At 37.5% G+C, this 23,316-nt stretch overlaps 1 protein-coding gene across 9 annotated transcripts in view; it reads left to right on the plus strand.

The window, feature by feature from the left end:
• Positions 1–23,316, plus strand: part of DMD (dystrophin) — a 2,532,480-nt gene that overhangs the window by 1,834,945 nt on the left and 674,219 nt on the right. For all 9 annotated transcript variants that reach the window (XM_043457704.1, XM_043457699.1, XM_043457698.1 and 6 more), the window contains one exon: positions 12,553–12,785. In XM_043457704.1, coding sequence (XP_043313639.1) covers positions 12,553–12,785 — 233 coding nt within the window. The remainder of the gene's footprint in view (positions 1–12,552; positions 12,786–23,316) is intronic.

The following is a 23,316-nucleotide window of genomic DNA, read 5'->3' on the forward strand; positions in this document are numbered from 1 at the left end:
GACTCTAGGCTCTTTCTTTGGTCTGGAAGCTGGGCACACACAGACCTTGGAGGCCTGCAGGGTGCAGCCCAATGTTACCTTTCTCTTAACAAAAAAATGAAGCATAGTATTCTGTTGTGGACTGTGTAATTAACTTTACCTTAAAGTATTTATTTGACTCTGAAATATAACTCCATTTTACTTAAAACTTCATTTTCAAGTACTGTTTTAAAATGCAAAAATTTGGTGTAATTCTGTCTTTTATATAAAACACCAACATCATGGGAATAGTACCAGTGTTACTAGGTTTAAATATGATTTACCAATTCTTTTAAAGGAATAAATATTAGCCCTGATCTGATAAAATTTTCTGTTCTTAAGTAGCAGAAATAAGAGGTTCAGCTAAACAAATCTTTTTAACTGAAAAAGTAAGCTATGTTCCTATTTCAGAAACCATGAACTGTAGACTCACAGCTTTTCCAGGCTCTCTTTACACTCTTAATTTGAGACCCATTCATCCAAAGGATTAGGACCGTGAGATTTTGGGTCTGAAACAATAGGAAGTATGTGCTTTGCTCCTAAGAGTAATCATGCTATTGCTTCAATAGTGTGATTTATAACCACTTAACTGTGTTTTTTATTTATGATTACCTTTCCTTCAAAAGGAATTTGAGATGACTTGGTGAGCATGATTTAAAGAAACAAACATCCTAATCTTATTTTTGTGCCTGTAACAAGCAATTTTCCCTTTGTAATTGGTACTTGTTTTCTACCTTTGATTTTTGGTTCCTATTGCATAGTTCAGAGTTACTGCACTTGTGGTCATAGTATGCTCTTCTACAAGTTAAATGAAAACATGAATTGATTTTGATAGAGCTAGTTGAGCTATTTCAGTTAGTGTGTTTGCCATATCTGCAGTTTGTAAGGTGTTTACTGACCCAGAACTTTAAAAGCTAAGTTTAGCTCAGCACAATCAGATCAAACTAACACAAGATAGCAGTTACATTTCCAGTTTCATTATGGAGACGGAGTTCAAGACTTTAGTATTGGGATTTGTCAAACTCTGGTGTTTTAGTTATAGGATGTGTTCAGATTTCACTTACGAAGCTGCTACTCAGATGATAAATTGAAACTCAGCTATAACCAGAGTATAAAAACCTTTTCATAAGCCCTTAAGTAATAAATATGCCACCAAGTGGTTGCCTGCCTTTTGGTAAGTTACCAGAGCATTCAACTGAATATTGAATTATACAACATGTGATATCAATACATAATTTAAATAATATTACTGCAGAATTGAATGCCATGTTACTTTTATGTATTAGAAAAGAACTCGTGTATTTAGGTGTCTAAGGGGTCAAAAGATGGTATCTTAGATTGAATTTCCTGGAAGCATGCTCTGAGACAAAAAGTTGCATTCATTAGGTTTAGTGGGAATGAGTATTGGTAGATCTACCTGCAAGGAAGTAAGGGCAGTGTTACTGGACAGAGTGGGAGAGGCTGATCCATAGAATAGTTCATACTGCAGTCATGGGGTCGCAAAGAGTTGGACATGACTGAGAGACTGAACTGAACTGAACTGAAGCCAAACTGACAGAGAGCTTGGAGCTGGATTCATCCTTCATAGCTGTCTAAAACTGAGGCAGGTGGGCTGGAGCTTAATATCCTTGTACTGACCAACAGCAAGCCTCAGGGAGAGATGCATTAGCAGTCATTATTAATAGTACCTGGTGTGTATGTCCATTGACTCCAGGAGAAATGCGATGGGGCCCCACAATATCCACCACAGAGAGGTATTGGCATATTCTTCTTTACCCCACAAAGGTTACAAAGAAGGAGGTGTAATGACAGAAAAAGAAATTGGTCGTTTTTCACTGGGCCTACATGTGTCAGAACCACTGATATTTACAGGATGGTCTTTATTTTGGTATTCAAAGATCTCTTTTAAATCTCCTTAGCCCAGAAGGGAAAGGAAGAAGTCCACACTTCGGCTGGTCTATGGATTCCTTTTTTAAAAGTTGTGGTGAAAAACACATAAAATTTACTATCGTAACCATTTAAATTATACAGTGTGTTAATTTTTTGCCATTGCACAACATATCTCTATAAATTTTTCATCTTGCAAACAGAAACTCTATAGCATATGATAGGATTTCCTTTAAAAAAATTTTTTTTGGCTGTGCTGGGTCTTCATTGCTATGCACAGCCTTTCTCTGGTTGTGTTGTGTGTGTTTCTCATTGTGATGCTTTTTATTGTTGTGGAGCACAGTAGGCTTCAGCAGTTGTGGCCAGTGGGCTCAGTATTGCGACTCAGTAGTTGTGGCACACAGGCTTAGTTGCTCTGCAGCATGTGGAATCTTCCCTGACCAGTGATCAAACCCATGGCCCCTGCAATGGTGGGCAGATTCCACTGTACCACTCGGGAAGTCCAGGATTTCCTTCTTTTTAAGGCTAAATAATATTCCATTGTATACCTATATCACATTTTCCCTATCCATTCATCTGTCAATGGACATTTAGGTTTTTCCCACCTCTTGACCTTTTTCAAAAATGCTGCAATGAAGATCAGTGTCCAAATATCTCTTTAAGATCCCATTTTCAATTCTTTTGGATATACTATATATTCAGAAGTATGACTGCTGGGTCGTATGGTAGTTCTAGTTTCAACTTTTTAAAGAACCTCCGTACTGTTTCCCACAGAGGCTGTACCATTTTATATTCCCAACTACATTGCACATGGGTTCCAATTTATCCACATCCTTACCAACACTTCTTCTCATTCTCTCTCTCTTCCTCCCTCCCCTACCTCTGACTTTGATTTGCATTCCCCTGATGTTTAGTGATGTTGATATTTTTCCATGTGTTTATTGGCCATTCATGTATCTTCTCTCAAGAAATGTATATTCACATCCTTTGCAGATTTTTTAATTGGGTTTTTCATGAATTCCTCTTTCATCAGTCAACTCAGAGCCTTTCTTATTAAAATATAGATTGCTTGGGAATTTCCATCTAACTTACTAGATTCTGATCCTGGAGAAGTATTTTAATTTATCCAAATCTTAGTTTCCTCTCCTGCAAATTGATCGTGATGTTGCTCTCCCTGCCCACACTCAAGTGTTATGGTGAGAAGTCAATGGAGAAAATGACTGAAAAGACACTTTTATGCTTTTATACTGTTCAAAGCTCTGTACAGATGTAAGGTATTATTATGAATTCAGGTCAAAAGAATTTACATGTTAAGACTACTTAATACTGCTTCATTTACGTTGGAGCTAATGGTTCCTTTGCTTTGTTCTGGCTGATGAAACTCTAGATTGAGACTCTAATGAATCAGTCTCTCTTTCCACCACCCTCCTTCTCTCTTATGCATCCCTTCAGGATTCCGCTTCATTCTAATCTGGATAACAACAGCAGCAAATGTTGGTTGAGGCCACTGTGTATTAGACATCACACTGGGTTGGTGATGAAGAAAAAGATAAATTTGATCCTTTAAGTAGCTTATCTCAAGGGTGAGACTTGTGAGGGAGGGCCTAGCACATGTTTAACAACTTAAAAAACTCATTGCTTGTTATTTTGCTTCTGAGGGTAAAAACATAGCTTACCCAAGCAAATATGAGACTCATTTGGACTGAATTATGTAGAGAACACCACTTACCTGGTTTTGTTCATGTTTTACTACAGAATCTTATCTTTAATATTCAGGTAGGGGCAATTTTGTTGAAAACAAACAGCAGATTGGATCCTTTAAGAATTTTTCAAGGTGCTGAAATTTTTGATAGAACAGCAGTGTATTTGCTCTTATGAGAACTATGCAATGTTCTCTAGCTGCTATGCTGTGCCTAGTCGCTCAGTCATATCTGACTCTGCAACCACATGGACTGTACCCCACCAGGCTTCTCTGTCCATGGGGATCCTTCAGGCAAGAATACTGGAGTGGGTTGCCCTGCCCTTCTCCAAGGAATCTTCTGAACCTAGAATCGAACCCAGGTCTCCCGCACTGCAGGCAGAGGGAAGCCCAAGAATACTGGAGTGGGTAGCCTATCCCTTCTCCAGGGTATCTTCCTGACCCAGGAATCGAACTGGGGTCTCCTGCATTGCAGCCAGGCTTTTTACCAGCTGAGCTACCCAGGGGAGCCCTGTTTTCCAGCTGGTTATACCCAAATGAATGTATGCATATTATTCTGATGTCAGTTTTAGAATTGATGATCATTCTTCATCAGTAGCATGGTCTTTTTTATGGTCTGATCTGACTTTCCTTCCGTTGTTTTCTGCACTGGACTGCCTTCTTCATGGCTATGATTATTACATTCTCTACTCTTTTCATTTACATAGTTTTAAGTGTACTAACAATGAATTTTTACTAAAGGCTTGGCTTTTCAAATATCCTATAAAATATTGACTGCCTGAATTATAGGCATCATAGAAGGATTATGTGTATCTTCAGTTCTCTGTTTTTCACACTTTAAGACTCTTTCTTAACTGTGTTCTCTTTGCTCGATCAGCATTTGTTTTATTTCTGTAGCAATGGGAGGGCCATTTTAAACTTGTTTCGGATGCAAGTCTTTAACTGGTAAAAATGGAGGTTGTATCATTTATTGTTCTATAACGAGTGACTTCCACATGGAGTGGCTTAAAATAGAAATCATTTATTTAGCTCATCATTTGGGGGTCTGCTTTGGATTGGGTGTATCTAGGTGATTCTTTTGTTAGTCTCAACTAGACTCACTCATGTATTAATGGTCAACCAGTAGTTAATGGCCTCACTCATGTGTCTGGTACTTGATTATTGGATGAGACAATGGATGTGACAGAGCCACTTGCCTATCATCATTCAGTAGGCCAGTGAAGTTTGCATAGTGGTGAAAGGTTTCCACGCATAGCCCAATGGCCAAGAATTTCTCAAACCTTTGCTTGTGTCGTATTTAATAATATCCCATCCATATTCAATGAATAGAGAAATATACTATGGCTCTTGATGGGAGCATCTGGAATGTCTCATTACAAGGGTGTAGATGCAGGAAGAGAAAGAATTTGTGGCCATTTACTCTCTACCAGAGAACCTTTCACTTTTATCATCATGACATTGCCTGTGTCATATTATTTACTATTCTCTCATAGCTATACCTTCAAGTATTTACCATTTCTTCAGTGCCTGCCTGGGCTAAGAGAAGCGCTGAATTTCACTTAACCTATACTTCTAAGGTGTAGGAGAGCATAAACTTAGATGGACTTAAAGCAGGAGTCCCCAGCCTCCGGGATCTTATGCCTGATGATCTGAGGTGGAGCTGGGGTAATAATAATAATAGAAATAAAATGCACAATAAATGTAATGTGTTTGAATCATCCCCAAACCATCCCCCCCACCCTAGTCTGTGGAAAAGTTGTCTTCCATGAAAATGCTCCCTGGTGCCCAAAAGATTGGTGACCACTTGTATAAAATATGTCCATGTCCACTACAAATGTTAGGCAAGTATATAAACCACACACACACACACAGGAGAAGGAGAGAGACTGAGGAAGAGAAATTTAAAACCCTTTGAATGAGTGATTCGGAACCAGAAGCAATCCACCTCCCCACCCCCACCCCTCGCCCCGGGCCGCTTTCAGAGACATTTGATAATGTCTGAAAACATTTCTGGTTGTCAAAACTGGGAAGGTACTCTGGCCAAGGATACTGCTAAACATCCCACAAAGCACAGGTGAGCCCCCCACACCAAAGACTTATCCGTGCCAGAATATCAACAGTGCTAAGGTTGAGAAGCACTGCTTTTTACTGACTGCATGTGTGAAGAATTCATATGAGCTATGAATCCATATATGGGTAAGAATTCATGTATACAGGTTAAAAAATGCAAGCGAAAAAGGGGGAATGGCAAGGTTATTTCTTTCTTCAAATTAGTGTAGAAAGGATCCTTCTTTGGGTGAAGTCAGGTTGGAGATAGTCCTCAAGAATAATATTCAACTTGTGGGAGGAAACCAGATTTACTTGATTTTTTTTTTTTTGGCCACCACTCTGTGCAGCTTGTGGGATCTTAGACCCCAGCCAGGTATAGGACCTGGGCCCTCATTAGTGAGAGTGCAAAGTTCTAACCACTGGAACACCAGGGAATTCCCTCACTTGATTTTTATAATCCATATTTTTGTGAGTAGTTCAAGGTGATCTTCTCTCCCTAATTAGAATGAACATTAGATGATTTTGTGGATACCATAGGCTATAAACTATAGCTCTTGGAGTCAAAAGTATTTGAGTAATTAATAATATTATATATTGAGTGGGACATGTATGAAAAATATCTGATGATCATATCAGTCTTAGAAATAGATATAATGGTTAAGTACACTGTCTTGGCATTGTCACTTGTTAATGTGAAATCCTGAGCAAGGTATTTTACCTTTTAGTAAAGTGGAAATAATGCCAACCTGAAAATCATTTGGTAAACATTAAACAGGGCTTATCAATAACCTTGCCTGGCATGTAGAAAACCCTGAGTAAAATGATTGTGGTGATAGTGTAGGTGGTGATCTCTTTTCCAAGTGGCAGAAAATATTTCTTACTTGGATTATATACTTAGTAGAAGAAAAGAATCAATTAAAAAGTGATAAAGTAGCATTGCTAAGCTTTAAAAGTGTATGGCTCTTACTGTCAACTAATTTGTTTCTCAAGTCCAGAAATATAGTTGGTTATCGTGAATCCTTAAGTTCCATTTCTCCAGGACTTTCCATATATAATACAAGCTCTTACTGTGCTAAAATGTAAATAATTGATGATAGTTGAATCATATATATTATTTCCTCTTTAGAATGATGAGAAAGAGTATAGACAAAAATAAATGTTTATAGATTCACAGTGTTTGTTTCTAATTTCTCACTTGTACCTGCAGACTATAAATATTTAGAGAGATGTGAGGTTCTTTTTGAGTCCATGCATGATTTCTAATTTTGATACCATGCACTTTCTCATATGGGTCTTTTTAAACTACATGCCATCCTTCTAAATACTCAAAAAGAAAACTTTCCCTGTGTTGCTTGCATGGAGAACAGTTGTTTTATCTATTGGTGATATGGATAATAGCTAAAACAGCCTTTCCTATGGCTAGTGTTAGACAGTAATTCAATTTAACCACATATACAAAATGGTACTTTTTAGATATCTGTGTTAGTGTGAGTCCAATAACTTATCATTTAGTCAATGACTGACTTTTCAATATCAAAGGAAAGAAAACCAAAAATTACCCACATTCATTCAACAAAGCTAGAAATAGAATATGTGTTCCTTGTTGTCTTATCAACCAAAGGAGACCTGTGAATTACAGAAAAACCATGTGTGACTACTTCAAAGAAAGTATTCCAAACACATTGTGTATGTGTTTTTTAAAAGATTTAGTAGTTCCTCTAAAGCTCTAAATAAAGCTGTTAGTCTGACTAATCATGTACCCTCGAAACCAATTAAAATTTTAGACTACAGAAATGTTCTTCAAACACTTTGGAAAAAATGAGAGTTCCCTCCTAAAGCCAACACCTTTTAATTAACAAAATACTCAGAGCAAAGCTGTGGTTTGCAATAGTATATTACACCTACTGTTACTCATGCTACTATTCCAGTGTGCCAAACTTGATTCCTTTCAGCAATTTTGATCTTGACTTTTTGTATGCTAACTATGGAAGGGAAATAGTTTTTAGTAGAGTTATTTTAATTTTCTAATGAATGCATGTGAAACACATTTGCTACAATGAGTAGTCAAACTACACAGGGTCTGTGTGTGTGTGCATGCACTTATCTGTTCATATATACATATATATGATGTGCCAATCTATTTATCTTTTTACCTATTTACTTGGCTTAGTTATACACATTGTAATACATGCTGTTCTGACATGAACTGATTAACCAAGGACACTAGCGCCTGTTGCTGGAGGGACGGTTAATAGTATGACACCATAAAGACTTTTCCCCATGCTGGAAGAGATACTTTCTCCTTCAGACTTGAGAAGGATGACCTTGGTTTTAAAGAAACAGAGATTTGAAGCAACCATTATTAGGGCCAATTTCTTGTGACCCTGGGCAGTGGCCTGAGGCAAGGGGCAGTTATCTCGACAAGCAGATCAAACTGCAGGGACATTAAACAGGAAGTAGAGGATCCCCACTGCCCGGAGGGGAAGCCATTTTTGGTGCTCCTTAAGGAGGAGGACCTGGAAACTCATCCTAGAACTTTGCGCTTAAGATTCTGTGTATTCATTTACATATCCTAATGGCTTCCCTGATTAGGGTTATGGGTTGAGAGAACTTTCAACAAATCCTCTTTCCATCTTTTAAATTATACAGTTAAAAGAAGACTCGCCTGTAATGAGTAAATACCCCTCCCTGACCCTTGGCATCAAGATTCTGTTGCTCAGTCTGGGCAAAACCACTTAAACTGCCTCTTAACCACCTAATGAGGTGATTTGCTTATGTTTTTAGTAAAATGGCATGGAAAGGAAACAACCTCATTTTTTTTTCTCTTTAGATAAAAGTAAAGGCATCTGAAAATGCAGTGTGAGTCAGTATATGATATACATAATAAAATAAGACCTCAAAAATTTTCCTTAGAAGCATCTTGCTTAATAAAAGAATAAATAAAGTATATGCACATACATGAATCTAGAGGCAAGTCTTTTAGTGTTTAGTTGCTCAGTCATGTCTGACTCTTTGCAACCCCATGAACTATAGCCCAGCAGCCTACTCTGTTTGTGGGATTCTCCAGACAAGAATACTGGAGTGGGTAGCCATTCCATTCTCCAAGGATCTTGCCGACCCAGGGGTTGAACTGAGGTCTCCTGCATTGCAGGCAGACTCTTTACTGTCTCAGTCACCAGGGAAGCCCCTAAGTCTTTTTAGGAAGAATGAAATATTTTCCAAGTAGTGTTATAGATAGAATTGGCCCTAAAAATGTGTGATAGATGAAAATTTGCCTCTTTCTAGTTCTTTATAGCACTTTTTTGTCTATTCTTGGAGACCCAGAGTTTCTGGAGTTTAGAATCCAGCTCCGAAGAACTATCAGCCACCCTGTAGCCATCTTAAAATCCCCAACCCTAATAATGGTGCAAGATTTTGTTCTTCCTAGTGATTATTGCATTTTAGTAATAAAATGTTAAAGATTCAATGTGTTTAAGACCCAAAAGACTGGTATAACTCTATGCCTCAGAGAGATTTTTAGTTATAAACTTACCTTGGTACCCCCCAAAAAAGACAGAAATCTAGAGTTGGGATTTGAAAAGGAATTGAGACTTTTGTCTGGGGAAGGGAGAGGAGTTTTCAAAAAGTATATAGAGCATATAGAAGGGCAAAAAAGTGTGAGATGGTCTGTTCTAATTGGAGAATGCCACATAGAGACTGAGGTGACTGAGAGCATGGGAAGAATGGAGGGAGATGAGGCTGGGGTAGGAAGTCTGGTTCAGAGAGCACAGGACCTGGAAAGTCATGCTAATTTAGAAGGTGAGCAGCCAATAGACATTGTTTGAGCATCAGAAGTGAAAAAAACACACATCTACTGTCAGAGCAGTACTAGGAGGATCAGTCTCATTCATGTATTCAGAGGTCATCAGTTGAACACCTACTAGATTCTATGACACTCTTCTCCTGCCTTCAATATTTCCCAGCTTCAAGGTCTTTTCCAATGTGTTAACTCTTCACATCAGGTGGCCAGAATATTGGAGCTTCAGCATCAGTCCTTCCAGTGAATGTTCAGGGTTGATTTTCTTTAGGATTAACTGGTTCGATCTCCTTGCTGTCCAAGGGACTCTCAAGAGTCTTCTCTAGCACCACAGTTCCAAAGCATCAATTCCTTGGCACTCAGCCTTCTTTATGGTCCAACTCTCACATCCATATGTGACTACTGGAAAAACCACGGCTTTGACTATGGTCTGCCTGACGAGTCCGTAAATCAGATCCTTTGCCCATAGCGGGAGCATAGATGGCTGCATTGCTCTGCCTCTCAACTCTCCTCAATCTTTTTCAGCTGTCTTTGTACTTTTTTACCCATTGGAGAATTTTGTGATATTACCTTCTCAATGTTAATTGTACTTTTTAGTCATCTTAAAACATTGTTTTTCAATCTCTGGTCCTAGCCTTTCTTTCCAGTATACTTACCCACTCCAAAAACCGTGCTTTCCAGAAAACAGTTGAAGTCTGATGATTCTCTGCCTTCTCATTCTTGGCTATATAGAAATTTAAGATGGCGTGATCATTTCCACTTCATTAAGCTACTTCTTTGTTGGTCAGAAACAAGTCTAGAGAAAAAAAAAAATCTCATTCCTACTCTCTTTGACAGTGAATTTTTCAACAAGTCAGTTAAAAAAAAGCATCTGACATCTCCCAGAACCTTGAAATCCTCCCCAAAATACTGTGTGTTGCCAGAATATCTATTGTTTTGTATTTTAGGAACAATCTGCCCATATTTCCTAGTCAGCTAGGCATTCCACAGTTAGCTCCTACAGTGATATTTTATTTTAGCTCTCTTTTCATCCTCACCCATGTGTTCCCTCCAGGAATTCAGCTCTTCTCTTGGAATCCCTTTTAAGATTTTTAGAACCTATTGGCTCCCTTGCTTTCTCCTACTAGACTGTGGAATCACAGGATGCTATTTCTGCTTCAGATTATGTTTCATTCTTTCTAGAAAAAAACCTTAGAGTAGTGAGATAGCTTTGAGAAACTATTTCTTCTCTATCTCCTCAGTATCATTGTCTTTTCAGTCATTACTTCTTGGCATTAGTTTTCTTTTCTTTTAAGTCTTTATTGAATTTTCTACAATATCGCCTCTGGTTCTGTGCCCTGGCATTTTGGCCATGAGACATTCCGGATCCCAGATCTCTAGCCAGGGAGCAAACTCACACCCCCTGTACTAGAAGGCAAAGTCTTAACTACCAAACCTCCAGCGAAGTCCCAATCTTGGCATTAGTTTTTTATTCTGTCACCTCACTTTTTTTTTTATTTCTGCCTTGTTCAAGATTACTTCCACCTGTAGGAACCTCTTGTTCTCCCCAAGAATCTTGAGAGATAGGAGACACGCCTCCATTCCTTTCATCATCTTCTCTAACAAAAAGACAACCTTAAAAAAGCTGAAAGTGATATAACCATGAAAAGTCATTTATGGTCACGTCAGAATGGAATGCCATATGGCACATTTTCTTCATGCCTCTAGAACAATTGCCTTGTTGTCCGTACCTCCTGGATTTCCCACTGAGATTCCGTGTTTTGCAGCTTTACTTCAAAAGTTTCCTTCTGAGCTACACAGGCCACTTTTTCTTCACTACCAGTCTCCTGGGTGTTTCAGGCTCCAGAAGCCATTGCCTATGAACTCGATGTGACACTCCTTATCCTTCATCACTCACCTGTGATAACCTAGCTGTTTGTCGATATTTAGTATCAGTTTGCACCAGCAAATTCAGTCCTTCAGTACATATAGGGCTATACCAGGCCTTTGGCTGAGTTTTTCCCCAAATATTTTATATATTTCAATCCCTTATCTCTAACTTCTTACCGTATTTGTTTATCATTCTGCTTCTTATATATATATATATAAATATATATATATATTAATACCTAACGCTATTACCTACTAGTGTCAGGAACTGTGCTAATATTTTTCCTTTTATTTTCCTGGTATTGTGCTATGTGCATTTCCTGTATTAGTCATTGAATCTACACAGTTGCCCCTATGATGTTAACCCTATCATTATCCTTACTTGTTGAAGAGAAAACCTGACATTTAGAGAAGTTTGGTAACTTAACCAAGGTCACAGAGTTCCTAAGACAGAGAGAGGTGTTCTCTCCCAGGGAGGTTTTACTCTGGAACTTCAGATCTTAGCTATTACCATATGCTACCTTACTCTACAGTGTTCATCACTATTCATATTAATTTAATATTTCTTAGTAACTTTGAAACCATGTTTCATTATCCTAATGGAAAAACTTTACTAGTTCTGATTTTTCAAAAATAACTAGCTTAGATTTTCTTCACTGCTAGCCACTTTATTACCTATCTGAAAGCAAAGGAAAAAAAAACATATATAAGATGCTCCCAATATAAAATACAGAGCAAAGACAAGAACAGTTCATTGGCTTTGATTTCTCTAGAGTCCACCGCCAAAGTAATTTACTTCCTATTCAGGGAAATCGTAAGTTTGAAATAAGATCTTATCCAATCTTTACTTTTTTTCCCCCTCTTGATTAAAAAAAAAAGGTAAAACTTATTCACCTGGCACAGTCTGAATAGTTTCTATTTTTCTTTACCAGTTCCACAACCTGTATAATTGTCATTGAGAAGGACTTTCTAAATTAAATTAATTGCTCAGCCATGAGGATAATCAAAACCATTTTGAAAGACTGTTAAATGTTTATTAATGAAAAGTTGGGATCTTTGAATTTTTCTATCATGCAGTGCTATCTAAAGTATCCATATGGTTAAAAGAAAAACACATGCCATAAATAATACTTCGGCTGAAATTGTTGCCCTTACATCAGTTTTATTTTTATTGAAATTGGCTTCTTATCTTGTGTTTCTAATTTTTTTTTTTCTTTTTTTTTTAAAAATTTAGCTCCTAGTCAGACTGTTGCTCTGGTGACACAACCTGTGATTGCCAAGGAAACCGCTGTCTCCAAACTAGAAATGCCATCTTCCTTGCTGTTGGAGGTCCCTGCACTGGCAGATTTCAACCGGGCTTGGACAGAACTTACCGACTGGCTGTCTCTGCTCGATCGAGTTCTGAAAGCACAGAGGGTGATGGTGGGTGATCTTGAAGACATCAAGGAGATGATCATCAAGCAGAAGGTATGGGGGAAAACAGATCACAGTTGGCAGAGGTTTGTCTTGAAAGTGAAGACTTTCCACAAGTCGCTTAACTCTCCTAGACCATTTCCCACCAATTTTTATGCAGCTTTTTTCCATCAGCCAACACACTCCTCTGTTTACTCTGTTCAGTCCAAATATGATCAAGGAAACAAATTAATGCAGTTGTCTAAAACAGCCATAAACTGCACGGGAATACTGGGAGTAAAAAACATAACCCTTAAAGTTATAGTTGACTTAATGAAATTCACTAAACAGCTAGTATTTTAAAAATCTATTTTACATCAAATAAATACCTCATTTGAGCTATTTACATTTAAACTGTTTGTTTTGGTACTCTGCAGCCAAAATATATTCCAGAATCAAATATAATAATCTGTGAATTGTTTATTCAGTCTTCTGAGTTGTCCATGCCAATTTTCCTCCTCCAGTGATAATTGGATAATTAAAAAAAGGATAATTGAAAATAAGCTACAAACAAGAAAAGTAACAAAACATAATGCATTTTTAAATAACATAGATCTTAATATTCATATTTATTTAATGCTATGCTCAAACATGTTTTTAAATGCAGAGATTGCATTTCTCGGCCTCATTGCAATCCACTCTACAAAATTATGACATCAATGAGAGACATAAGAATACACTGAAATAAATATGATTTACCTAGCTAGAACAAATATACTGTATGTCTTATATTTCTGAATGAATAAGAAAAGTACTTTTGAAAGGTTTATATGCTGTAGCTTTTCACTTGTAAATGATTTTTCAAGTCATTATTCTGAAGAAGTAATAAATTGTACTAAGTTGTTTAGCTGTTACAGAGCTACTTTTTGAAAAAACAGGAAGTAGGGGAAGACAGATTTCTTTTTAAAATGAACTTCAGCAATTCAGTAAGAATGCAAATTATTTAATAGTAACCAACCTGCATTTAAAGTATCTTAATCTTAGACTCAGAAGACCTGAATTCAGTGGTCTTCTCTTTGTCATTTGCAAGTGGCATGATTGTAGTCAAACCATTCTCTGGATCTTGGTTTCCTCTTCTGAGAGCAAGGCTCAAGGAATTCACATTCACATACATCATATCATGTTGGTAATGTGTGAATATAAAGATATGTAAACATATATATAGTTAACTATATATTTATATAAATGTATAGTTGGTTTTATTACTACTTTATGGCAAGTATCATTAGCCAAATTTTTCCCAAAAAGCAAATGAAACTCATAGACATCACACTCCTAATAAGTAGCAGAACAAAGATTCAAATCCAACTCTGTCTGGTTTCTAAGTCTGTGTTCTTACTATGTATAGTGCCTGCCAGTATTAACTGTAAATGTGGCTGCCATTTGGTGATATATGTGCATTTGTCTGTGTCAGATGCAATGCTAAGCATTTTACAGTTGCAGTGTGCTGATATATACAGAGGGCTTCCCTGGTAGCTCAGTGGTAAAGAATCTGCATGCCAATGCAGGAGACTCAGGTTCAATCCCTGAGTTGGGAAGATCCCCTGGAGAAGGAAAGGCAATCCACTCCAGTATTGTTGGGGGTCCTTTAATGGACCAGAACCTTGTGGTACAGAGTCGATGATAAGAAAGTGAAAGAGAGAAAGAGGCTGATATCCCTTGGTTTACGCAGAGGACCAACAAAGTCCTTGACACAGGACTTGCATCACTCACGAAGGCACCAGGCACCCTCTCAAGGGGGTCTTAGAAGCCCGGGCAGAAAAGTGAGCACGACGGGTCTCCACGCTCCAGAGAGTCAGCCAGAAAAAGAGGAGAGAGAGAGAAAGAGAGAGAGAGACAAAAAAGACCCGGGGACCTAAGCTCTGATGAAGCAAAGGTGCTTTAATGATTTTCCTATGAGTATATATAGGCTGTGGTACAAGAAACTTCTATCAGGAATGATAGAGATCAGAAAACCAAACATACAGCAACCGTTACCAAGGGAACAAGGGGTAATGTTAGTCACAAGGTCAGGAGACAATCCATATCTCAAGAAAGCGGAATGAGACTAAGCAGTTTTGTCCTAAAGAGAATGTTTACTAAAGGAGACCCAAGCCTGCCTCACACAATGACCTCAGTCCCTGGGAGCAGCGTGCTGTTCCGCTTGAAGAGGGACAAAGGACTCATGAGAGACAGCACGTAGGAATCCTCCCATCAAACATTCCCTGATAAGTATTCTTGCCTGGATAACCCCATGGACAGAGGAGCCTGATGGGCTACAGTCCATGGAGTTGCAAAGAATCAGACATGACTGAGTAACTGAGCACACATGCACATTACATACAGAAACAAGAGGTACATTCTTTCACAGTATCATATTGAATTATACCAGTACTTCTGGAACTCTCCCTAACCAGAGGAGGCAGTGTGTTATAATGTTTAAAACAAGGGCTTTGAAATTAGATTGCCTAAGTTTAAAGCTTGGCTCCTCTACTATAGCTGCGTGACCTTGGGTGAGTTATTCAACCTCTCTGAACCCGAGGTCATCTGTCTATACAATGTAGATAATGATGCTATCTTCCTTATAGAAGATCATGAGGATGCAATTGGGTTGTACATGGAAACGCCTCCCACCTTGCCTTGATCACTGAAACTATTCAACTAATGTTAGTGATTAATATTAGATTCTAAGCAAGCTATATAAATCTGCCTGTTCATGACCTTTGTGCTGTATGTCATATAATAATATTACATGAAAATAAGAGCTCATTTCCACCCCTGGACCCCATTGTGCTCATGACATTACAGCCTCCTTTAAAAGCCAGTAGATACTAGAGTGGGAAAGGTAGTATACACTGTCTTGTGAAATGTTTGATGCCTCTTCAAAGTGATGGTCTTTAAATTACAGGTCCAAAAGTAATTCAGGGAAGTTCAAGTGCCATGTCTGGGGTCACAGAAAGCCAGTACAGTTGTCAATCCGATGGGAGATTGCTTCTGAAATCCACCAAAATCTGCAGATGCTCAAGTCCTATAGTTGGCAGATAGAGAGGGTCAACTCTGCTAATTAAAAAAAACAAAACAAAACAAAAGATGTAATTGGACCTGCACACGTCAAACCTGTGTTGTTCAAGAGTCAATTGTATTTAAATTTGTTCACACACACGCACACACACACACACACACACACACACCTGTAATCTCTCTTCTCTTGCTAAATAGTAGGGATGCTTTTCCTGCTTCTTCCCCTTATATTGAAAAAAATTATAAAGATCTTGCCAATTCTTGCCTTGTATAGCTTCAGTCACTACATGATCAGTAAAATAACTCTAAATAAACATTAAACAAATTGTGTGGGGGGGATACAAAAAAGATGAGTTTGGGAAAATATTTATTATGATATCAGAAAATAAGTATTTCCTCTATATGGAGTTTTAAATAAAGAAATTCTAACTTTACTGTATGAGGTATAAGACATGAGGCAGTATCCCACAAGTGCTTTATAAACTGTAAAACACTATCTGCCTATTTATTCATATATTCTTATAGTAAGTTTATATTGAGCTACTACTTAGTGCCTGGGAAATACAGAGTTGGACAAGATAGGAATGCATAGATTAAAGAAGATGAGGGAGGGGGAAAGCATTGACAGCCCTCTGATAGAAATAAATTTTAGCACATATTTAGCATTAATGATGTCCCAGCCACTTTTCTAAGTACTTTGTGTATACTATGTGTGGGCTTAGTCACGCGGTCATGTCCAGCTCTTTGCAACCTCATGGACTGTAGCCCGCCAGGTTCCTCTGTCCATGGGGATTCTCCAGGCAAGAATATACTGGAGTGGGTGGCCATGTCCTCCTCCAGGGGATCTTCCCAACCCAAGGGTCAACCCAGGTCTCCCACATTGCAGGCAGATTCTTTACCGTCTGAACCACCAGAGAAGCTCTTGTGTATACTACTTAATGTTTACAACAATACTGTGAGACTTACACTAAAGCAACTTACCCACAGGACTTCCCTGGTGGTCCAGTGGTTAAGAATCTGCCTAGCGGGACTTCCCTGGTGGTCTAGTGGCTAAGACTCTGTGCTCTCAATACAAAGGGCCTGGGTTCAGTCCCTGGCTGGGGAACTAGATCCCACATGCTCCGACTAAGACCTGTGAAGCCAAATAGAAATAATAAAATTAAAAAAAAAAAAAAAGAATCTGCCTAGCAGTGCAGGGGATGAAAGTTCAGTTCCTGGTTGGGGAACTAAGGTCCCACATGCTGTGGAGCAACTGAACCTGTGTGTTGCAACTAGACAATCCATGTGCAACAATGAAAGATCCCTGCATGATGGAGCTAACACCTGATGCAGTCAAATAAATAAATAAATATTTTAAGAGGTAACTTGCCCATGGACACAGAGTAAAAAGACAACAGTGAGATTTGAACTCAAGCAGTCTGGTCCCAGAATCCCCACCCTTAATCACCACAGTTTTCTGCTTCCCTGGATATCCTTGGGTGATGCTCCAGGAACTAACTTCATGGCGGGGACATCTAACTAAGCCAGGGAGGAGGATGGATGTCAGAAAAAGCTTCTTGAAGAAGATAAAACCTAAGCTAAGCATTCAGGAACAAGTTGGAATTAACCAGGTAGATTAAATGACAGAGGCCAAGTGCTTTTCACTGAGGTGAACAGTGCAGTGTTGAAAGTATGATTCCATCTGGCTGGAACTAAGGGGATGAGGAGGGAACTGATGTTGCATAGAGAAGGGTAGAGCTAAAATATGGGGATTCTTCCTTACCAGACTACAGAGAGGTTTTTTTTTTTTTTTTATTGACATGTAATATTATAGTAGTTTCAGTTGTACAATGTAGTGATTGGATATTTTATCTATTACAAATTTATACAGTTTAATTCACTAATCTGCTATAAAATAAGCCATCCTACACAACTATTACACTATTGACTAAGGAGTTCTGATTATGGCCCACAGGTGGTGGCAACCCTTAAGGAATTTTAAACAAAGAAGTATTGATAAAAGCATCAAATGTAGTTTAGTTGCATATTATTGATAGTTAGGTTTCTCTCCATGCAAGCAACAGAAACATCCTCTGATTAAATCAAGCAGAAAGTAAACTTTCTCTAATTAGCACGAAGGCAGTGGGAAGAGATGGGGCTTCCCTGGTGGCTCAGTGGTAAAGAACCCACCTGCCAATGTAGGAGACGTGGGTTCAGTCCCTGGGTCAGGAAGATCCCATGGAGAGGGAAATGGCAACCCACTCCAGTATTCTTGCCTGGGAAATCCCATGGACAGAGGAGCCTGGCGGGTTACAGTCCATGGGGTTGCAAAAGAGTTGGACAGGACTTAGCAACTGAACAAAAACAATGGAAGAGGACCCAGAAAAAGAAAAGGGATCTAAGTGTGCCTGGGCATTTAGTTAGCAGGCTCTACTTGAGTCTCCTTGTGATACTCTTTTTCTCTTTATTCTGTGTAGCTGTTCAAAATTTAAAGTCCTAGGAGTCCAGCTGACCTTGCTTAGGTCACACCCCCACCTCTTAGCTAAAAGAGAGCAGAGAACATTGATTTAAACCCCTCTCCTTCCAAAGCTCCTTACACTGGAGAAGAGATCATTTACCCCCCCGCCCCCGACCCCAGTCTAAGCAATATGTTTATTTCAACTTTGCAGTATAGAGACCTGAAATAAAACTGTTTATGCCCCAGTACTATAAATATAATTTTGACACCTTCACATTCAGTAATTGGTTCTCCAAAAAAACATAGATTGCTTTATGGATAATGTGAATGAAATGTGATAAATAAGCTTCATTTTTTGTAGAGATTAGAGTTGGGGGATTGTAATTGTAACTGCAGAGCATCAGAAATTAGAAAAGATGATGTAACAAAACATCTTATGACTCTGGGAGAACTTAATTTTGATTTTATTAACTTCAGATCAAACTTTAGAGATGCAGTGATTAAAATGCAGTCCCCAGAAAGGGAATAACAAGATGGCATTTGAATAAGTTAGCTTTTCATAGTTCTAGACGTGAAATTGAAAAATCACACATTTGATATTAAGCTTCTGTTCTCCTTTAGAATAAATTGTTTAATTAAATTCTTATCTTAGAAAATTGGGGGCAGCTACCATTTAGAAATGAAGATAATATGTACTAAGTGAATTGCATTAAGTAAAAACTGGAAGTTAAAATTGCAACTATAATTTTGTAAAAGATTGTTATACGTAGCCATTTAAAATATTAAGCAACTTGACTGCTTAATTTTAGAGTAAAAAATATACTATTATAGAGTAATAGAGATGTGTGTGAAATATGCAAATTAAGCCTTTAAAAGTAAAACACCCATGAAGCTCTAAGTTTATTTTCTAAAATTGGGAATTTATAGCAGAGGATGATTTATAATGGATAGTTTAGTGTCAGAGAAATCTGATAAAAAATGTTTTTCCTATTTCATCACATGTTTAAGTAAAATCGCTCTGAAGTAAAATTGTTTTGACAATTATTCACAGTTTTCTTTTACTGACATAATATATCCAGTGAAGGAGAAAATATGTCTAGAGTTTTTCTCTGAAAGTGATGATTAAATATGACCCTTAAGGAAGGGAAATTGGGAAGAGTCAGAAGAAGGGGAGGAAAGAAGGAAAGAAAGAGAGGAGGGAAAGTTTAAGAAAGGGAGAAGGGAAGGGAAGCAGGAAGGAAGGAAGGAAAAAGATAAGAAAGGAGAAATAGAAGAAGGGATGGAAGGTAAGGAGGAGAGAGAGAGGTTGGGGAGCTAGAGTTGTGAATGGAAAATCTGGGCAGAGGTCAAGGCAGTGGATAGATAATTGGATTGTTATCAACAGATAGGATTTACGTGGCCATGAGATATCATTATGTTTTCTACTAGTGTCGTTTACCTGCACTAAATAAATTATAGTCTTTTTTCAAGTCATTTTGGCCAGGTGTTCAGGGTAATTCACCACTCAATCTGAACCACAGGCACTTGTATTGAATAAAGAATTGAATAGGCAAAGAGTTTTGTCCTCTAATAAGACCTCTCCAGGTTGGGGTTGAGACAAATTGACCAATCTGGACAAGATGATAATAGCATTGTTCAAGATTCATTTTTAACTGCACATTATACTGCTACCTGGGAGATTTCATTATCCAAAGATTGAATAAGCAGTTTTCATGGATACAGTGTGTATTTAAATGGGAAATAATTACTTGGATGTGCTTAATTTTTTTTATTGTTAAGGTCAGAGTCTTTAATAAAAATTCTATGATTATTTTTTCCAACTCCGGCTGTATCTACACAAAGAGCAATTGAATGGCTCCAGAAGCATTCTGATTATAATTTTTGTCAAATACATTCAACCATAATCTGATGACAAAAGAACATGTCTAGCGTCAATTTAGAAGGATTAAGTGGAACACTGTGGGAGTTGGGGGAGAATGGCATCAATTGTTTAAACTAAAAACAGAATAGTTCTTGGTATTATTCTATTGCCATGAGCATAGAAGAAAAGTGGGTATTACAAATAGTTTCCCTTATTCAACAAATGAGAAAGGTTACAGATAATATAGTAACTTGGTATACAGTCACTTCATGAATATAGATGTGAAGTCACTCAATCATGTCCGACTCTTTGCAACCCCATGGGCTGTGTAGCCTACCAGGCTCCTCCATCCATGGAATTTTCCAGGCAAGAATACTGGAGTGGGTTGCCATTTCCTTCTCCAGGGGATCTTCCCAACCCAGGGATCGAACCTGGGTCTCCCGCATTGCAGTCAGACGTTTAACCATCTGAGCCACCAGGGAAGCTGATACCCTAATGTAAATACAGACCTCTTGGGAATAGATGTTTCTTCTTTTTCCGTGGGCCTACCTCTTCTTAAATATCTCCTCATTTATCCACTAAAATAAAAGAACAAACAATTTATTTCCATGGGTATCCAATAGATTTCAAAAGTTAGATGACAGTCATCTTAGTTTGAGGAGATTAATTATTCTGTTTTTATCTTTTCTCAAACAACCATCCAGTGCTCATCATCTCATCTGTTCTTTTCTGCACATCCTTGTTTAAGAAACACCATACCAGAGTTTGCTGTCTTTCTATATGTAGATGTGTTGCATTCTACAGAAAGTAATGTGGCACTATGTTTGGCTGAAGATATTTGCAAATTTGTACTACAATTATCTTCTGAAAAATGTGCATATCTCCTGTAGAAAGCTGTGGATCACTATTCTACATGCAGTTTTCTTTCCTTACCTCATGAGAGCCAAATTCACTGTTATCTTCGCTGAAGATCATTAAGATATGTCGTCAGTAGTATGGCTTATACTCTCAGATCATGGCAAAATTAACTCCCATAAAATACAAAAGTCAAAGAGTTGCAAACACAAAAAAAATCCATTTTTTAAAATACTATAATAACCTTTTTTATGGAAAATGATATACACTTTTTTTTTGCTTAATGATAAACATGAGTTTACCAAACCACATATTTCAGTGTCAGTGAATGGAAATGCAAATCTTACTACATTTCAATTCAGTTCACTGTAAAATTTTCTGTCAAAACCTTGTCAAGTAAAACTGAACCATGATATTTACATAAATTCTGTTAAAAGCCAATATATTATGTTTTCAATGAAATACCATTGGGATTCTGATAAGGAAGTTTATGTTTGTCACTGTTTTTAAATAGTGAATTGTATTTATAAATTTTCTTGCTTGGGTTTAGATAGGGATTCCTTATGAAATGGCTTTTTTTTTTTCCCATAAAAATACCTAAAATCCGGGATCTTTTCTCTTCTCTAAGAAAGCTATATAAGTAATTCAGTGTCTCTGAATCTTTTTTGAAAGCTGCATAATGTTATTATGCACTAACTATTATTACCTGCTTTGGGGACTTTTATAATTTGGGGTCCTTGAAGTCTATTATTGAAGTTACAGTGTGTTATAAAGTAGATTCTTATTACTCACTGTTAAGGTAGTACTAGGTAATGTTAGTGTCAGGTACATGCTACTCTGTTCATTAATTCAAGAAATTGTCTTTGAAAACCCATGTTAAAAAGTATATTATAAAATGATGTTGGAAAGTGATAGTGGAATAAGTTTGAATTTAAATTTGATTTCCTGTGTATGTTAGCAGATAATTGAAGAAGAGATAAAGCATTGATCACACATCACTATTAGTGTTTTTGTTCATTTAGCCACAGTTTTCTATAAACAATTACTTAGGTTACAGTGATATATATATGTGTGTGTGTGTGTGTGTCTGTATACATACATACATATTGCTAAGATACCTGTAAAGTGGTAGATACTTTTAATAGTCTGCAATGAAAACAAATACTACTACTATTTTCTTCCCTCTCTCAGTTCCTACTTTGGAGACCTCTGACTTGCAATGTCACGTGGATTATATTTATATTAGAAATATAATGACTACCTTTTAATTGCTTTCAGTATAAGACTGGTTTTGTTCATCTATTGTTTATTGAACACATGCTGGTGAAAGACGTCAGTGTTATCTACTCTTGGGGATTAAAAATAAGAATAATTTAGGCTCCAGTTTTAGAGTGTTTCTTCTGTGAGGGAAGAATAAAAAACAGAGAGTGATAATTACCACAAGAGAAAAAAATGATATGGTGTTTTCAGTTTTATATATATTTGAATGAATTAATCATTTATTTTTTCCCTCTTAATATGTGCCTCCCTCTCTCATAAAGAAGACAATTAAACTAGACTTCTCTTTCCAAATGTCTTATTAATCTTTAATAACCTAGGGGTGAAAATTTATTTTTGTGTGATATACTCCAATGTTTTAAAATTGCATAAACTAAGGTTCAGTTCAGTTCAGTTTCTCAGTCATTTCTGACTCTTTGTGACCCCGTGGACTGCAGCACGCCAGGCCTCCCTGTCCATCACCAACTTCCGGAGCTTGTTCAAACTCATGTCCATCGAGTCAGTGATGCCATCCAACCATCTCATGCTCTGTCGTCTGCTTCTCATCCTGCCCTCAATCTTTCCCAGCATCAGGGTGTTTTCAAATGAGTCAGTTCTTCGCATCAGGTGGCTAAAGTATTGCAGTTTCAGCTTCAGCATTGATCCTTCCAATGAATATTCAGGACTGATTTCCTTTAGGATGGACTGGTTGGATCTCCTTGCAGTCCAAGGGACTCTCAAGAGTCTTCTCCAACACCACAGTTCAAAAGCATCAATTCTTCAGCGCTCAGCTTTCTTTATAGTTCAACTCTCACATCCATACATGACTACTGGAAAAACCATAAACTAAGGTAGCTGATTGGTAAATTTCCAAGGTCATCATAGCTTCATTGTTTTTGAGAGAGAGGCAATAACATGTGGCCATGTTCTGTTATCTTTTATCCATTTACTAAAAATGATACTCGAGTTTCTAGAGTGATTGGAGTTAATTCTTTACTAGATTTATAATAATGACTTTGAATATAATTTTAATAATTCATAAAACCTTCCAGATATCCTTATCTTTATATTTTAGATTCTGTGTAAACAAGTAGCATCATACTCAAGAACTACATATTTCTTGTGATTTATTCAAG

Source organism: Cervus canadensis, chromosome X, assembly GCF_019320065.1.
Source record: "Cervus canadensis isolate Bull #8, Minnesota chromosome X, ASM1932006v1, whole genome shotgun sequence".
NCBI classification, from domain to species: domain Eukaryota; kingdom Metazoa; phylum Chordata; class Mammalia; order Artiodactyla; family Cervidae; genus Cervus; species Cervus canadensis.